Source organism: Chrysochloris asiatica, unplaced genomic scaffold (genome assembly GCF_000296735.1).
Source record: "Chrysochloris asiatica unplaced genomic scaffold, ChrAsi1.0 scaffold00168, whole genome shotgun sequence".
Classification (NCBI taxonomy): Eukaryota; Metazoa; Chordata; class Mammalia; order Afrosoricida; family Chrysochloridae; genus Chrysochloris; species Chrysochloris asiatica.
In genome coordinates, this window is record NW_006408686.1 from 6,823,013 (window position 1) to 6,839,811 (window position 16,799).

Below are 16,799 nucleotides of genomic sequence, written 5' to 3' on the forward strand. Positions count from 1 at the left end.
GGGATAGCATTGATCATTGATATAAAGATTCCTTCCCTCTCTGTTGGTATTTAGAGTTACTACCTCCATTAGTGGAGTCCTGGTGTGGTGCTGTGGGCTAATGTGCTGGACTGCAAAGTTGGTTTGAACCACAAGGTCGGCGATTCAAGCTCACCAGTTGCTTCTTGGAAACCCTATGTAGTCACTATGGGTCAGGACTGACTCGACGGCACTTAACAACAACAACAACCTTCATGAATATAGGTCAAATTAATCAAATTGTAGCAATTCACCCTCATTTCCCTTATCAAAAATTGTGTTGTTGTTTATGATCTTCCTCTAGTCCAGTTCTGATTATCAAGCCATCAAGGCTATCTTCTAAGGTCTTTGCTATTCATTGTCCAACTTTCACAGACATATGAGACAATTGAAAATACCATGGCTTGGATCAGATGCACCTTCGTCCTCAAACTGACATCTTTGCTTTATAATTCTTTAAAGAGATCTTTTGCAACAGATATATCTAAGGCAATATCATTTCATTTCTTGACTGCTGCTTCCATGAGTGTGGATTGTGGATCTAAACAAAATGAAGTCTTTGACAACTTCAACCTGTTCTCCAGTTATCATGATGTTATTTACTGGTCCAGTTGTGAGGATTTTTGTTTTCTTCACATTGAAGTGCAACCCATACTCAAGGCTGTGGTCTTTGATGTTCATCAGTAAATATTTCAAGTCCTCTCCATTTTCACCAAGCAAGGCTGTGTCATCTGCATAGCACAGGTTCTTAATGAGTCTTCCTCCAACACTGATGCCACGTTCTTCTTACTATAATACAATTTCTTGGATTATTTTCTCAGTATACAGATTGAATAAGTATGGTGAAAGGATACAACCCTGGTGCACACCTTTTCTGGTTTTAAACCATTTAGCAGCCCCTTTTTCGGTTCTAATGATTGCCTCTTGGTCTATGTACAGGTTCCTCATGAATACCATGAAGTGCTCTGGGATACCCATTCTTTGCAATGCTATCCATAGTTTGTTATGATCTACATAGTCAAACGCCTTTGCGTAGACAATAAAGCACAAGTAAACACCTTTCTGGTATTCTCTGCTTTCAGCCAAGATCCTTCTGCTGTCACCGTCATCCATGTCATTTTCTGACAGCTCCCCGTTGATGTACTGCAGCAATTGTTTTTTAATGATCATCAGCAAATTTTACTTGCATGTGATATTAATGATATTGTTTGATGTTTTCCGCATTCCTTTGGGTCATCTTTCTTTGGAATGGGCACAAATATGGAACTCTTCCATTTGGGTGGCCAGGTAGCTGTCTCCCAAATTTCTTAGCATAGATGAGTGAGCACCTCCAGGGCTGCATCTGTTTTTTGAAAGATTTCCATTTGTATTCCATCAATTCCTAGAGCCTTGCTTTTCTCCAATTCCATCAATGCCGCACTTGGACGTTTTCCTTCAATACTATCAGTTCTTAGCCATATGGTACCTCTTGACATGTTTGAACATCACCCAGTTCTTTTGTGTGCAGTGTGTATTCTTTCTATCTTCTTTTGATGCTTCCTGCGTCATTCAGTATTTTGCCCATGTTGTTGTTGTTAAGTACTGTTAAGTTGGTTCTGACTCACAGCGACCCTGTATCGAGTTTCTGAGGCTGTAAATCTTTGAGGGAACAGAAAGTTTCATTTTTCTCCTGCAGAAAGGCTGATGGACTTAAACTCCTGACCATGTGGTTTGCAAGCCAGTACTTGCCTTACAGAGCCACAGTGCTCCCCAGTTCTCCCTTTGTTGCTGTTAGGTGCCATCGAGTTGGTTCTGATTCATAATGACACTTTGCATGACAGAATGAAGCACTTCCCAGGCCTGTACCATCCTCACAATTGTTGTTATGCTGTGCCCACTGTTGCTACCACTGTGCCAATTTATCTCATGGGGGTCTTCCTCTTTTTTGCTGACGTTCCACTTCAGAATTCTTCAATATTGCAACCCAAGGCTTGAAGTTTGTCTTCAGTTCTTGCAGCTTCAGAAATGTTGAACGTGTTCTTCCCTGTTGGTTTTCTAACTCCAGGTCTTTGCAAAGTCAAGTATTTAGTTGTAATACTTGACTTTGTCTTCTTGAGCTACACTCTGAAATTTTCTGTTCAATTCTTTTACTTCTTCATTTCTTCTAGTTGCTTTAGTTTCTCTATGCTCAAGAGCAAGTTTCAGAGTTATCTTTTCTTTCTCTCCTGTCTTTTTAATGACCTTCTGCTTTCTTCATGGATGACGGTTTTTATGTCATCCCACAACTCCTTTGGTATTTGATCATTAGTGCCTAAGTAGTATCTTTGGTCATTAGTGCATCAAATTTGTTCTTGAGATGGTCTCTACATGCAGGTGGTATATACTCAAGGTCATATTTTGGCTCTCATGGACTTGTTTTAATTTTTTCAACTTCAGTCACATGAGCAATTGGTGGTCTGTTCCACAGTCGTCTTCTGGCCTTGTGTTTTGACTGATGATATTGATATTATCCATTGTCTCTTCTCACAAATGTAGACAGAATAATGGTCTCCAAAGACATCCATGTCCCAGTCCCTCAAAAGCTGACAATATATTACCTTGCGTGGCTTAAAGGAATTTGCAGATATAATGAAGTTAAGAATCTTGAGATTATTCTGCATTAACTGGATGGTGTTGCATGTTGTTAGGTGCCGTAGAGTTGGTACCTACTCATAGCAACCCTATGCACAACAGAATGAAACACTGCCTGGTCCTGGGCTAACCTCCCAATTGTTGCCACGCTTGAGCCCGTTGATGCTGCCATTTTGCCAATTCATTTTGCTGAGGGTCTTCCTCTTTCTCTGACCATCCACCTTACCAAATATGATATCCTTCTCCAGCAACTGGTCCCTCCTGACAATATGTCCCAAGTATGAGAGATGAATCCTGGTCTCCAAGGAGCACGCTGGCTGTACTTCTTACAACACAGATCTATTGGTTCTTTTGGCAGCCCATGGCACTTTCAATATTCTCCTCCAACACCATAACTCAAAAGCATCAGTTTCTTCTATGATCTTCCTTATTCACTGTCCAGCTTTCACATGCATATGAGATTATTGAAAATACCATGGCTTGGGTCAGGCACACCTTAGTCCTCAAGCTGACATCTTTGTTCTTCAACACTTTAAAAGGGTCTTGTGCAGCAGATTTGCCTAATGACTTCTTGGCTGCTGCTTCCATGAGTGTTGATAGTTGATCCAAGAAGAATGAAGTCCTTGACAACTTCAATCTTTTCTCTGTTGATAAGAATGTTGTTTATTGGTCCAGTGGTGAGGATTTTTGTTTTCTTTACAATGATATGCAATCCATACCGAAGGCTGTGGCCTTTGATCGTCATTAGTAAGTATTTCAAGTCCTCTTCACTTTCAGCAAGCAAGGTTGTATCATCTGCATATCGCAGGTTGTTAATGAGTCTTCCTCAATGTAATCACAAGAGTCAAGACAGACACAAGAGCCTCAAGGTGAGAGAGCTATGTACCAATGGAAGCAGAGATGAGGAACTTTGAAGATGGAGGAAGGAGCCAAAGTCAAGGAAAACATACGCCCTCTAGATTTTGGAAAAGGTAAGGAAATGGATTCTCCCCTAGAACCTCCAGAAGAAATATGGCTGTGCTTACATCTCAATCTTAGCCCCATTGTTGTTGCTGTTAAGTGCCGTAGCGTTGGTTCTAACACATAACCCTGAATAAGGTTTCCAAGGAGTGGCTGGTGAGTTTGAACCAATGACCTTACAGTTCATACCAACCTTGCAGTCCAGTGCTTATCCTGCAGCCTCATTGAACCCATTTTTGGACTTCTGACCTCAGAACTGTCAGATAACTTGTGTTATGTTAAGCCACTAAGTTTGTGGCAATATGTTACAACATCAATAGGAAACCAATGCAGGTGGTCAGAGAAAGTCTCACCGCAACGACCTGAGGGAGGAAGGTTATGTCATGTGCATGATGGGGTAAGAGTATTCAGGACAGAAGAAACAGCCAGTGCAAAGGCCCTGAGGTGGGCAATGGATGAGTGATGAGGCCCAGTGAGGCTGGGACAGAGTGTCAGGGAAGAGTGGGAGGAGAGAAGGGTAGAGAATGATGGGCAGATCACGTGGGACCTTGGGGGCCACAGGGAGGAATTTCTTTTTAACCAAAGTGAGATGAAGCCATACAGGGCTTCTGAGCAGGAGAGCCGTGTGACCTGACTCAGGTATTCACAGGATTCATACGTCTGTGTGTGAAGAACATGACGGTGGCAGAGTTGGGGGAACAGGCACGATCAGATTATATGCATCCCATCTGACCCAGCAATTCTATTCCTTGATGTGTACCCAAGTAAATTCTTACACAAGTCCAAAGGGAGTGTATATAGGGAAGGTGGGAGCTGGAGGCCTGGGGAGGTCGTGGTCTTAGGTGGTAAGGGATAAAGATGGGGGACACTGACCAGGGAGTCCTGCCCAGTAACCTGAACTATAGACCAGGTGTGCACAGAGCAACAAAGAGGCAAGGGGGTCTTTGTGATGGTGAAAATTGTGTGTCAGCTTGGCTGGACCATGAATTTCAGTGGTTTGATAATTATGATGTAGTTGTCTCCCATAATAAAACCTGCTATAATGTAAACGCCTCCATGAAGTAAACTGCTATGAGCAGCCAATCAATTGAAAGGGCGTTTCCTCAGGGGTGTGGCCTGCAAAGCTCGCCTCTAACATCATTCAGGTCTTCACATAAATGCCACCTCAATAAAGCTTCACTGTCCTATTGCAATGCCTCCCCTCCGTAGACACTCTAGACACTCTCCCTCTGCCCAGCTTGTCTTACTGTCTTTGCACTGCCCACCACCATATAACGCAGTTCATTTTGCATATTATGACCGTTTTTAAACAGTTTTACCAAAATATGATCAACAAAATAAATGCTACCTAGGTAGCGTAGTGGTTTTGAATCGGGCTGTGAACCTTAAGGTCAGCAGTTCGAAACTACCAGCTGTTCCACAGGAGAAAGATGAGGCTTTCTGCTCCCATAAAGATTTAGAGCCTTGGAAAGTCTGTACAGGGTCGCTATGAGTCGGAACGGACTCCACGGCACATAACAACAACATTATTAGTATATTAGGAGCTCTGGTAGCATAGTGGTTACAAATCGGGCTGCGAACCGCAAGGTCAGCAGTTCGAAACTACCAGCTGCTCCATGGGAGAAAGATAAGGCTTTCTGCTCCCGTAAAGATTTACAGCCTCGGAAACCCTGTACAGGGTCGCTATGGGTCAGAATCGACTCGACAGCACTTAACAACAACAACAATTACTAGTATGGGCTGCTAAAAGAACCAACAGATCTGTGTTGGAAGAAGTGCAGTTAGAGCGCTCCTTGGAGGCCAGGATGGCCAAACTTCGTCTCTCATACTTGGGACATATTGTCAGGAGGGACCAGTCACTGGAGAAGGATATCATATTTGGTAGGGTGGAGGGTAAGAGAAAAAGAGGAAGACCCTCAGTGAGATGGATTGGCAAAGTGGCAGCATCAATGGGCTCAAGCGTGCCAACGATAGTGAGGTTGGCCCAGGATCGGGCAGTGTTTTGTTCTGCTGTGCATAAGGTCGCTACGACTCGGTACTGACTTGATGGCACCTAACAACAACAATTATTAGTGGGTATAATTCACACAAACAAACTGTACACTTATAAAATATACGGTTTGATAAGTTTTGACATCACCATGACCAGAGTAATGAAAATATCGAGCCCACCAAGGTTCTTCACGCTGATTTGTAATCCTTCTTTCCTGTTCCTCTCTAGGCAACCACAGATCTGCCTTCTGTCACTATAAATGAGCTGGCATCTTACAGGGTTTTAAGTAAATGGGATCATGCAATATACGTTCTTGCCTATCTTTTATCAGTGAGCCCGATGACTTTGTTGTATTTTGTATCAATGTTGTTGTTGTTACTGTTAAGTGCCGTGGAGCCGGCTCTGACTCATAGAGACTCTATGTATAACATAAGGAAACACTGCCTAGCCCTGTGTCTTCCTCACAAACATTCTCTTTTTAAAAGTTTTTTATTGTGAATTGAGTGATAGTTTAGATGGGAGAACATCAGTTTTGCACTCATCCTATCATACTTCGTTTCATTGCAATGATTACAATCCTCTCCCTGCATCATCATTCCCTCTGTCGTTTGTTTTTTAATGTATACAAAAGCACTCAGGAATATATAATCATAAACAACCAACCAAAGGGTACATTCTGCAATCCTTCCTCCTGGCCACCAGCACACAGCCTTTCTCTTGCCATGAGTCAGGCAATGAGGTTCTAAGCAGGGTTGGAGGACCAATGTGGAGTCTAGTGTCTCCACTAGTTGACCTCAAGCCTGCAATGTCTCTAAGGGCCTGACAAAGACGGTGCTCCACTGGCCAAACTCTTAGGTTTTGGAGGCAGGACCAAAGACTGAACTTTGGGGATCAGTGTTTGCTTCTAGGATTTGAGTGATAGGAAGATCAGAGATCAGGACCTGAAAAGGTCAAGGACAGGGGGTTAGGACTCTAAAGGATTCATAAGCACTTTAGGTGTCCCCTCCTCTAAGAAGTCTTCCTTGAACCCCAGGTTGGTTCAGGTGCCTCCTCTGGACTCCACTGCTCTCTCTGCTTCCCTCACTCCAGTCCTGACCCACTGTTGTGCCTTGCCCAGCCTGGACCCAACACCTCAGGGCTGCCATTGTCTGGTAATAGATTTGTCATTTGGCTAGACTGTGAGCTCAGGAAAGAGCCCTGGGTTGTGTCCCCAGCATGCTCACACAGGAATGTAGCCCTTCCTACTCTAGCACTGAGTGCAAATGTTAACATCTCCCTCCTCCCTACCTTTAACCTTGTGCTGGGAAGCTTTCCTTTCCTCACATAACTGCATGCCTCAGAGCTGGGCACTGGGGAAGACATAGGATACAATGACTAATTGATTTCATTTATTTATTCACCAAGTGTTTAAAAAGGGGAAAAAAACAGAAAACAAAAACCAACCAGTTGTTGTGAGTCGATTCTGACTCACAGCAACACCGTGTGTGTCAGAGCAGACTTGTGCTCCGTAGGATTTCCAATGGCTATCATCTTTCAGAGCCAAATTGTTAGGCCTTTTTCCTAAGGTGCCTCTGGGTAGATTCAAACCACTAACCTTTGTGGTTAGTAGTCAAGTGCTTAACCATTTGTCTCACTCAGGGACTCCTTTTAAAAAACTTGCTATTGTTGTTAAGCGCTGTCATGTCGTTCCGATTCTTTGCGACCCCACATAGGGTTTCTAAGGAGCGGCTTGTGAGTTTGAACTGCCATCCTTGCAGTTCAAACTAACCTTTAGGTCCAGGGCTTATCCTATAGTGCCACATGAGGATGTCACTTAAAAAATAAATAGTACATACTATTTGTCAGGCAGTGGAGAGGCAACAATGGATGGATCAACATCCCTGGCTTCATAGAGTTAACATTCTCATCAATGGAGACAGACAACAAACCAAGTAACAAAATACATACATGATGTGATGACATACCATGATACATGCTTAGAGGAAAAGTAGTAGTTGAAGGGATGCTATTTTAGATGCAGTGATCTTTGAGGAGGTGATGTTTAAGCAAAGACCTGAAGGAAGTGAGGAAGGGCCCCATGCATCCCCATGTATCTGAGGAAGACGCATTCTAAGCAATGTAAAAGTCCTGTGGCTGAAGTGAGCCTGGAAGGTCCAGGGCTAGAGAGGAGGTCAGTGTGGCTGGAGCAAAGTTAGCCAAAGGAAAGGAAGGAGATGATGTTGGAAATGTGTTGGAGGTCTGGAGGAACCGAATAGGTCCTAGAACATAAGATGAGAACACTGCATTTTATTCTAATTGTGAAAAAGGTCCTTCTTGAAGATTTTGAGCCAGAGAGTGGTGTGCTCTGATGTATGCTTTAGATAGCCTCTTCTGGTTGCCATGGGAAGAACAGACTTGAGGAACAGAGCAGAGACCAATGATGGAGATGCCATGAGAGTACAGGTGGGGGATAATGGTGGAAAGGACCAGAATGGAGACTGGGAAGGGAAGAGAGGTGGATGAACTCTGGATTCATTTTATCAATATGGAGATAAGAGAATTTGCTGATGGATTTGGTATATGTGTGAAGAGAAGAAAAATGTCCAGGATGATTGATTGCACGCTGAACAAAATTTTATTTATAACAGCCTACAAGGCCCTTCTGATCTGAGTCCTTGCTCTTTCCCAACCTCCTCTCCCCCATTCACTCTACTTCAGCCACACTAGCTTTGTTGATCTTTGAGCACGCCAAGGCCAAGCTTGTTGACATGCCAGGACCTTTGCATTTGGTAGTTCATGTTTCTCTTTATATTTGCATGGCATGCACTTTCTCAGGTCTTAGTTCAAAGGCAGCCTCGTCTGAGAGGCCACCCTTTCCTCAAATCAACCTATTTTATTTTCTTTATAGCACCATCAAGCCCTGAAATGACCAGATCTTTTTTTTTTTTCTTGTGTATTATTTGTCTTTCGCCACTAAAACGTCAGCTCCTTGAGGGCAGTGCTTTTGTCTGCTTTGGTAATTGCTGTGTTCCTGGTGCATAGAAAAGTGTCTGATACACTCAATAAATGAACGAAGAAGACGCCGATGAACTCCTGTGCGTGGTCACAGGCTGGTTTACACAGGTGAGACACCTGGACTAGCAGGCATAGACAAAAATATACGAGAGACCATGGGGTTATCCACATATCCTGGGACTTTGTACCAGCGCCCAAGGATGGGGAGCGGGAGTTGTGAGGGGAAAAGGATGCTCTGGGAGAGTCCAGCCCCACCCTGTATCTCCAGCAGCCAATGGACACTTGGTCCTCCCGGCGCCCCCTGGGACGTGTAGTCCGGGCAGGGGCGCCCTCGGGCGCCGTCGCACGCCCCTAGACTCCACGTCCCGTAGTGCGCCGGGAGGCGCGGGGATTGGTCGAGGCCCGCCCCCGTCCCGCCCCGCTCGGCTCGCGCCGCAGCCCCAAGAATGAATGAAATCGTAGCGCGCTGGGCGGCAGAGCCGGCGGCGCAGGCCGGGCTGGGCCCGCGCGCGGCTGCAGCGGCGCCCCGGGCCGGAGGCGGCCCCTCAGAGCGGGCCATGGCCACCGCCATTCAGAACCCGCTCAAGTCGTGAGTGTTCCCGCAGCCACCCCCGACTCCGACCCGAACCCTCCCAGGACCTCTTCCCCCGCCTTTGCTGGGGAGGGGGGTCACACCAAGCAGACGGTAGTTGAATGCCTCCCCCCAGAACGCCCTCCTGCCCCTGGGGACCCACCACCCCCTTGACACCTTCTAGGGCTGGAGGCGGGAGTCCCTTCAGGGTCTCGGGGCACCTCTTCTTTGTCGTTGTCAGTGAAGGAATGTGGTGCGGGCGGGGGTGGGGGGGGCGGAGGCCGAGTTTTCCCACCCAGGGGGTCAGGGTTTTCCCTCACCCATCACCTCTACCCCCCACTCCCGACATGGAGCTTGGCGCACCAGTGCCTGAGTCTCGACCTCGATGCTCTCCACCATCCTCTTTTCCCTTTATTAAGGCGCCTTTCCGTCTGCCCTCCCGGGTCCCGGGCCCACGCGGCCGCAGGGTGGGATCTGTGGCGTCGGGGTCCCTGGTTAGATTCCTGCTGTCTCCTTTTCCTGTCCAGGTCTTCAGGCCTGACCCCTCACCTAGGAGCCCCGACACCAAGATCAGCTTAGATAACTGGACTCCTTCCCCTCCCCGCCCATGCACATCCAAAGAGAGCCTCCGGAGAGCGCCCACAACCTCCGGGGATTCCTTCTCTTCCTCCCTATCCGCGTCATTCCTTGCAGCGCTGGCGTTCTCCCGTGTCTAGTACCTTGGCGCTTGGGACGCCCGGGTCCGAGCCTAGCCCCCTCTGATCATACCTCTTTGCTATTGCTCTCTCTTCCCACCTCTCGTCTTTTCTCACCCGCCCTCTCTCTCTCATTGGGATCCCGGACTCCCGGGTCCCGGCATACAACCCCCCCACTTCCCCCAGGCGGTGATAGCGGGCTCCGAGTGACAGGCGCACGCCCGCTCCCGCCCTTATTCTCGGGCGGGAACAGCCCTCCCCTCCCCCCTCCCCGGCCTGGGTAGAGGAGGAGGGCCAACGCTGGCGGCTCGGCACAAAGGGGCTGGGACGACCTCCCCTCCCCTCCCCTTCCCCCAACCCCGTGCGCTCGCTGCCTTGACCTTGAGTTCTGTGTGCTGTGGGCTGGGGCCGGGGGTAGGGGACACCGGAGAGAAGCGCCAGAGACCCAACGAAGGGCTGCATTTGGTGCCCGGACCAAAGGGAGGCGGGGGAGTTGAAAGGAGGGTGTGTGTAGGGCGGGAGCTTACAGGCACGCGCCGACAAGTGTGGCTTGCCAAGCCAGAGAGGGCTTGAAGTGGGGCCCGGGGGTCAGTGTATGGTGGCATGTGATAGTGACAACCCACCTTCTCTCGCACACACTGCACACTGGCTGAGAACAGAGTTCTGCCTGTTGGTGGGTCTACAGGCATCCAGGCTTCTGTGGGGCCTGGAGGTCAGAGTGAGTGAGGGGTGGGTGTGCCAGACTCCCTCCCTACTCTCCCCTTCCTGGGGGTCTGCAGGTGGGCAGGGGAGGGACTCACTTTTGCCATCAAAGAATGTGAGAGTCAAATTTTGGGAGCAGGAGGCTTCTAAAGTGAGACCCTCAGACTTTCTGAGTGCCTGAGTTCAAGCCTTGGCTTCAGCCATTGATTACCTCCCTCAGCCTCAGTTTTACCCTCTGTGAAATGGGAATCACTATACTTCTTTTTGTTGTGAGGCTTAAATCAGGTACTATTTATGAGCACTTAGTATAGAGCCTGTCCCAGTTAAAGGGATGATTCCCCACTGCCAACAAGTCAGTTCCAACTCACAGTGACCATTATATAGGCTTCCCGAGACTGTAAATCTTTACTGGAGCGAAAAGCTTCATTTTTCTCCTGAAGAGCGACTGGTGGGTTTGAACCACTGACCATTCATTGCTCTTCCTATGTTGCCACTGGGGGCTCCTGGAATGTGTGTGGGTGGTGGCTATGTGCCGTGGAGTCGGTTCTGACTCATAGTGACCCTGCTCAGGGTTTCCAAGGCTGTAAATCTTTACAGGAGCAGAAAGCCTCATCTTTCACCCATGGAACAGCTGGTAGTTTCGAACTGCTGACCTTGTGGTTCACAGCCTGATTTGTAACCATTACGCTACCAGAGCAGTAGTAATATCAATACTGATTTTGACTGTGTGCCAACCCAAAGTAAATTCATTGCCATTGGGTTGCCTCATAGGACAGAATGGAACTGCTCCTTAGGGTTTCTGAGACTGTAAATCTTTTCTAGGAGCAGACAGCTTCCTCCCATGGAGCACCTGGTGGTTTTGAACTACTGACCTTGCTGTTAGCAGCAGCCTGATGCTAGCCCACTGTGCCACCCTCAGAAGGCAGATGGGAGGATTGTTTGGAAAGGGGAGCGATTATGTGTTCACACACGTGTAGCAGAGCATGTGGGAGAGGGGTCTTTGCCAGGATGAGTTGGGGTGTCTGAGACTAGAGATGTGGGGTGTGCTGGGAATCTCTCACTTACTCCCTTTTCCACCTACCTGTCCCCAACTTGTCACCTACCTTAAGCCAGATTTGACACAGAGGTCCCAGTTGGAGTTCTGTGGGAGGGGGCAGGTCACAGTCTTACCTGGCCCAGAGGCAGAAGTGTTTGTGGAAGGGATCCAAGAGTAGAGGTTTGTGTGAAGAAGTGACCAAGGGAGGGAGTATCAAGTTACAAAAGAGGTGAAGGCTAGAGTGCCTCTCCCTGTCTGCAAGAGGGCCCCCTGGTGGATGAATGTGTTCCTGGGCATACATGACCACCTTATTTCATCTGTGTGGCTCCAATCCTGGACACAAACTCTGAACGGGGGTGAGGGCTGTAAGTGTGTGTTTGAGTGTGTGTGTGAAGAAGATTTGCAAAGTGTGTATGACCTATTTGGTCAGTTCACTTTCTGGGAGATCCTTTAGGGTGGAATCTGTTTGGGTGACAGGGGGAGAGAAAAAGGTGTAAGGTCCATGTGTGGATGGGATGTCTGGATAAGTGAGTTGTTTCCACAATCTTGCCTTCAAATAGCCGCCGGGGCAGAGGATTGTGTTATCTCAGGTCTAGAACTTCACCTCCCTGTACCTCAGATTCCTCAGTTGGTAAATGGGGATAATAATGGGATCATCCAAAAGTTGTTATGAGGATCAGGTAAGTTAACCACTTAGAACCATGTCTAGCACTGTAATCAGTGTTCAGTAAAAATGTCTTCATTAAACATCTGTTCCGCCAGGCAGTAGGCTTTCTAATAAGGGTCAGCTAGGATAGCACAGTAGGATAGCCTCAAGGTCGGCAGTTCCAAGTTCAAATCCACCCGCTACTCTTGTGAGACAAAAATGAGACTTTCTGCTCCTGTAAAGATTTATGGCCTCAGAGACCCTATACAGGGTCACTGTGAGTCATCATTGATTTGATGGCAAAGTTGTTTGTTTGTTTTGTTATCACCACTTTACATCTTAGTACATAGCAGATCTTCTGTACCAAGCACATAAACTCATGACTGTCGAGTCGATTCTGACTTATTGCCATGCGACAGGACGGGGTAGAACTGCTCCTTCAGATTTTTGAGGCTTTGAATCTTAATGGGAGCAGATGGCCTCATCTTTCTCCAGAGAACCACTGTGGGTTTGAACTGCCAACCTTAACCCACTACACTACCAGGGCTCCTACTAGATGTCAAACTAACCAACCAGTTGCCATTGAGTCCATTTTGATTTATGTTGACCCCATGTGTGTCAGAGTAGAACTGTGCTCTGGTTTGTAATGGCTGAATTTTCAAAAGTATATCGCGACGCCTTTATTCCCATATACCTCTGGATGCACTCAAACTGCCAGTCTTTTAGTAGTCATGCACACGAGCCATCATGCCAGCTGCCTTTTAAAAAACTTTATCCATATTTGCTCTTTTGGTTCCTCGTATTTATTCATTTAATCCTGATAAAAATCCAATGAGGCATTGCCCTTATTTTAGAGAAAAAGAAACCGAGGCCCAGGGAAGTCATTCAAAGGGTTCACCAAGCAAATTGCAGAGCCAGGATCTGAATCCAGAAGTGTGGCTTCTGTCACTCCTGTGGAAGGGATTGTACCTGTGAGTGTGGCTGAGTGAGAGACTATATATCCCGTGTGAGATATAATGGGGATCTCCGGAGCAAGAAGGGACAGGTGAGAAGTGGAGGAGAGCCTGTGTCCATGAGGCACGTGTGTGAAGGCTGCCATTTACGGGTTGGGGAAAGTCTGTGTGAGCACCTGTAAGGTGCCTCTAAGTCTCCTGGTATGAAGTATGTGTGTAAGTAGACGTGCATGTGAGTGTAGCTGTGTGAGTCCGTGTGAAGGTGGGAGCGTGGGGGTGTATCTGTGAGTGCGTGTGTAAACGGTGGAATATGGGTGTGAGTCCAGGTGTACATCTGCATAAGTGAGTGTGTGTGTATATTTCAGTCTGGGATGTGTCTCTGAGGCAGGGTGTGTGAGCGTGTGGGATTGTGAGTGCCCCTGGGCTCCGCCCCTGCCCCCTCCCGCCGCCGGGTTGGCCGGCCCCCAGGTCTGGGACTACCACTCCCAGCATGGCCCGGGCGGGCCCGCCCCACCACCATGATTGGCTGTGGCCCCTATCCTCCCACCCCCCGGGAATGAATGGATGGGCGGCCTCGGCGCCCGCTGGAGCGCTGGGAGGACCGACCCGGCGGGGACCTGCTGGGGGCAGGACCCGGGGAGCAAGATGGCCACGGTCATCCCCGGCCCCCTGAGGTGGTGCGGGCCGGCGGGAGGCGGGGGAGGACGCGAGGGCAGGTCTGCGCGGGCGTGTGTGTGTGTGGCGGCCGGGGGTGGGGCCGATGGGGTGTCTGGGGGGCTGTCACCGTGCGCGGGGCTGCGCGGGGGTGCGAGTGTGTGTGATTGTGGGTCTCTGGCAAGAATGGTGTCCGGCGCGCTGCTTCTGGCCGGGCGGAGGGTGTGGGGGTCTCGGGATCCTCTTCGGAGAAGGGGGTCATCGTCCCCACCTCGCGACCCTCGGGGTTGAAAGGATGGTGAAATGGCTTGGGGGCGCGGGGGCCTTGGTAAATTCGGGTGAAGAAGTCTACACTACCTTTGTCTTGAGATGTGGAGTGTGTGGGGGATTAGTTTCTGTTTTGCTTTTTTTGGATATGTGTGTGATTTCTTTTCTTCTACACTAGATCTCTGGATATTTGGGTCTTTGGGTGTGTGTACATGTCCTCTGAAACTATGTGTGATTTGTGTCTTTAGATATTTGGGCTGTGAGTGTGTTTGTGTGACAGTGTTTGTGTAAATATGGGTGGGTTTGTCTATGTCAATGTTGTGCATTGCATATGTGTGTATCTTTGTGTGATTTGATGTGTGTTGTATTTGGGACACTGGTTTTGTATGTTGTGTAATTTTGTGACTGTGTGGCTGCTGTGTGAAGCTGTGTGATTTCTTTGTATTGTGTCACTGGATATTGTGTGTGATTTGTTTATGTTGTGTCTTTGGATGTGTGGGTAAGTGTGTATGTGGGTGATTTATTTCTACAGTTAGTGCCTTTTGACATTTGTGTATCTGTGTGTGTTTTTGGATGTATGCATGCATGTGTATGTTTTTATCTGTTTCCACATTGTGCATCTTTGTGTAGGTTCTGCATGGATGATTTATTTGTGTAACATGTCTTTAGATATGTGATGTATATTTGGGCATGGATAAATATGTGTGCTCTTTTCTATACTATGTAACTTGGAATATTTGTATTTTGGTAGATGTGTGTGTGTGTATGTGTGCATATGTGTGAGATTTGTCTTTTCCTTTGTGAGTCTTGGGATATGTCTCTCTTTGTGTGTAGATCCTGTGTGACTGTGTGTGATTGGTTTGTGTTGTGTCTTTGGATATGTGCATGAATGGATAGGTCCCGGGGTGCTTTGTGTTTAATTCCTACATTGTATATTATATCCTCCTTAGCTGGGAGGCTCTTTGAATCCCAGGTTAGAGGGCCCATGACCCGGTTCCCTCCCTTTGCCCTGGGTCTAGTAGTGTCCAGAAAGGTTGCCTGAGTCAGTCCACCCAACCTCGACCCCAGGAGGGTGGGGCTGGGAGAGGGGCGCCGCGCGGCCTGGACGGCCTGCCCTGGCTGACAGCAGCAGCCCGCGGGTTCACTCGCCTCCCCCCTTCCCCCCTCTAGCCTAGGCGAGGACTTCTACCGCGAGGCCATCGAACACTGCCGCAGCTACAACGCGCGCCTGTGCGCCGAGCGCAGCTTGCGCCTCCCCTTCCTGGACTCCCAGACCGGTGTGGCCCAGAACAACTGCTACATCTGGATGGAGAAGACCCACCGCGGGCCTGGTACCCGTCCAGAGGGCAGGGGCGGGAGAGGACCAGCTCAGCTTCTAGGCCACATTCTTAGCGCTGCTCTCACGACAGGTCTGGCCCCAGGACAGATCTACACATATCCCGCCCGCTGTTGGAGGAAGAAACGGAGACTCAACATCTTGGAAGACCCCAGACTCCGGCCCTGCGAGTACAAGATTGGTGGGTGGAGACGAGCCCTCGCATGCGCTGTTCAGTGTGTGTCTGAGCATCGGATGTATCTCTTGTATGTTAGTGAGGGACTGGCTTGTGGGTCTGTATTTTTCTAGTTTTTCAAACCCTGTGACTGAGTTACTGGCTACATCCCCTTCTCTCGCGACCTGGGTGTATCCCAGGCATGATGGTTCTTGCTATCACACATGTCTTAAGTCTGACTATATCTCTTCACCTGTGATCTGGGATGTACGAAAATGTGGGTGTCTGTTGTCCTGGACCCTAATTCTCTGTGTGTCTGTATGCGTCTGAATGTCTGTCCTTCTTCCTGTGTGCACCTGGCTGTATGAGAAAGTCTGGTTGTAACCTTTTCCATATGTTGTTGAGTGTTATCAGGATGATTGTCTTTTTCCAGGGATAATGTTCCGGAGTGTGTTGGAGTCTCACAGCGTATGTGTCATACTGTCACTTCTTGTGAATGTCCAGGTGCTTACGATGACCTGGGAGAGTCCCTTCCCTGAGGGCCTAGTGTGTTAGGGTCAGTTCTGCTGAATGTTTCTTGCCTATCACAGACAGAGTGGCAGTTTCTCTTGTCCTGTCCAGGTGTACCCCAGGATCTGTTTGTGTCTAGGTATACTGGTGTGTCTTTCTATGTGTGTCCAACTGTCCCCAAGGGCTGTCTGTGTCTCCCCTGTGTATGTCTATCTATGGGTAGCTTGTCTGAGTGTCTGATTCTCCCAGGTGTGTTTCTACTTTCTTCAGGTGGATCAGAGGATCGGGCTTTATCTTCTCCATGTGGGTCTAGTTGTGCCTGAGGGTCTGAGTAGCTCAGAGTCTATCCAGCGCCTTCTATAGCTCTCCCCTGTCTGTCCGGGCGGGTACATCTGAGGGTCTGCTTGTATCTTTGTGTGTTTAGCTGTTTCATGTGTTCTAGTGTATCTGAGGTCTGGCTGTTCACCCGTGTGTGGGTCTGCAGGTCTGACTGTGTCTTTGCCCGTGTGTTTCTGGGTGTATCTGGCCATGTCTCTCCCCCTCACTCCCTTTCCATGTGTGTAGCTCAGTCCCTGGGCCTGTTTCTGGGTGAGTGTACACCTGGCAATAAAAGGAGTCCTTTGGGGATAGCTTCCTCACTTGAACCCTCTATGTCCCTGTGTCCAGACTGTGAAGCTCCCCTGAAGAAGGAGGGTGGCCT

At 48.4% G+C, this 16,799-nt stretch overlaps 1 protein-coding gene across 1 annotated transcript in view; it reads left to right on the forward strand.

The window, feature by feature from the left end:
* Window positions 1–9,132: 9,132 nt before the first annotated feature.
* Window positions 9,133–16,799, forward strand: part of DPF1 (D4, zinc and double PHD fingers family 1) — a 12,007-nt gene continuing 4,340 nt past the window's right edge. Inside the window, exons 1-4 of the mRNA XM_006871550.1 lie at window positions 9,133–9,164; window positions 15,270–15,430; window positions 15,509–15,616; window positions 16,766–16,792. Of these exons, the coding sequence (XP_006871612.1) occupies window positions 9,133–9,164; window positions 15,270–15,430; window positions 15,509–15,616; window positions 16,766–16,792 (328 nt within the window). The remainder of the gene's footprint in view (window positions 9,165–15,269; window positions 15,431–15,508; window positions 15,617–16,765; window positions 16,793–16,799) is intronic.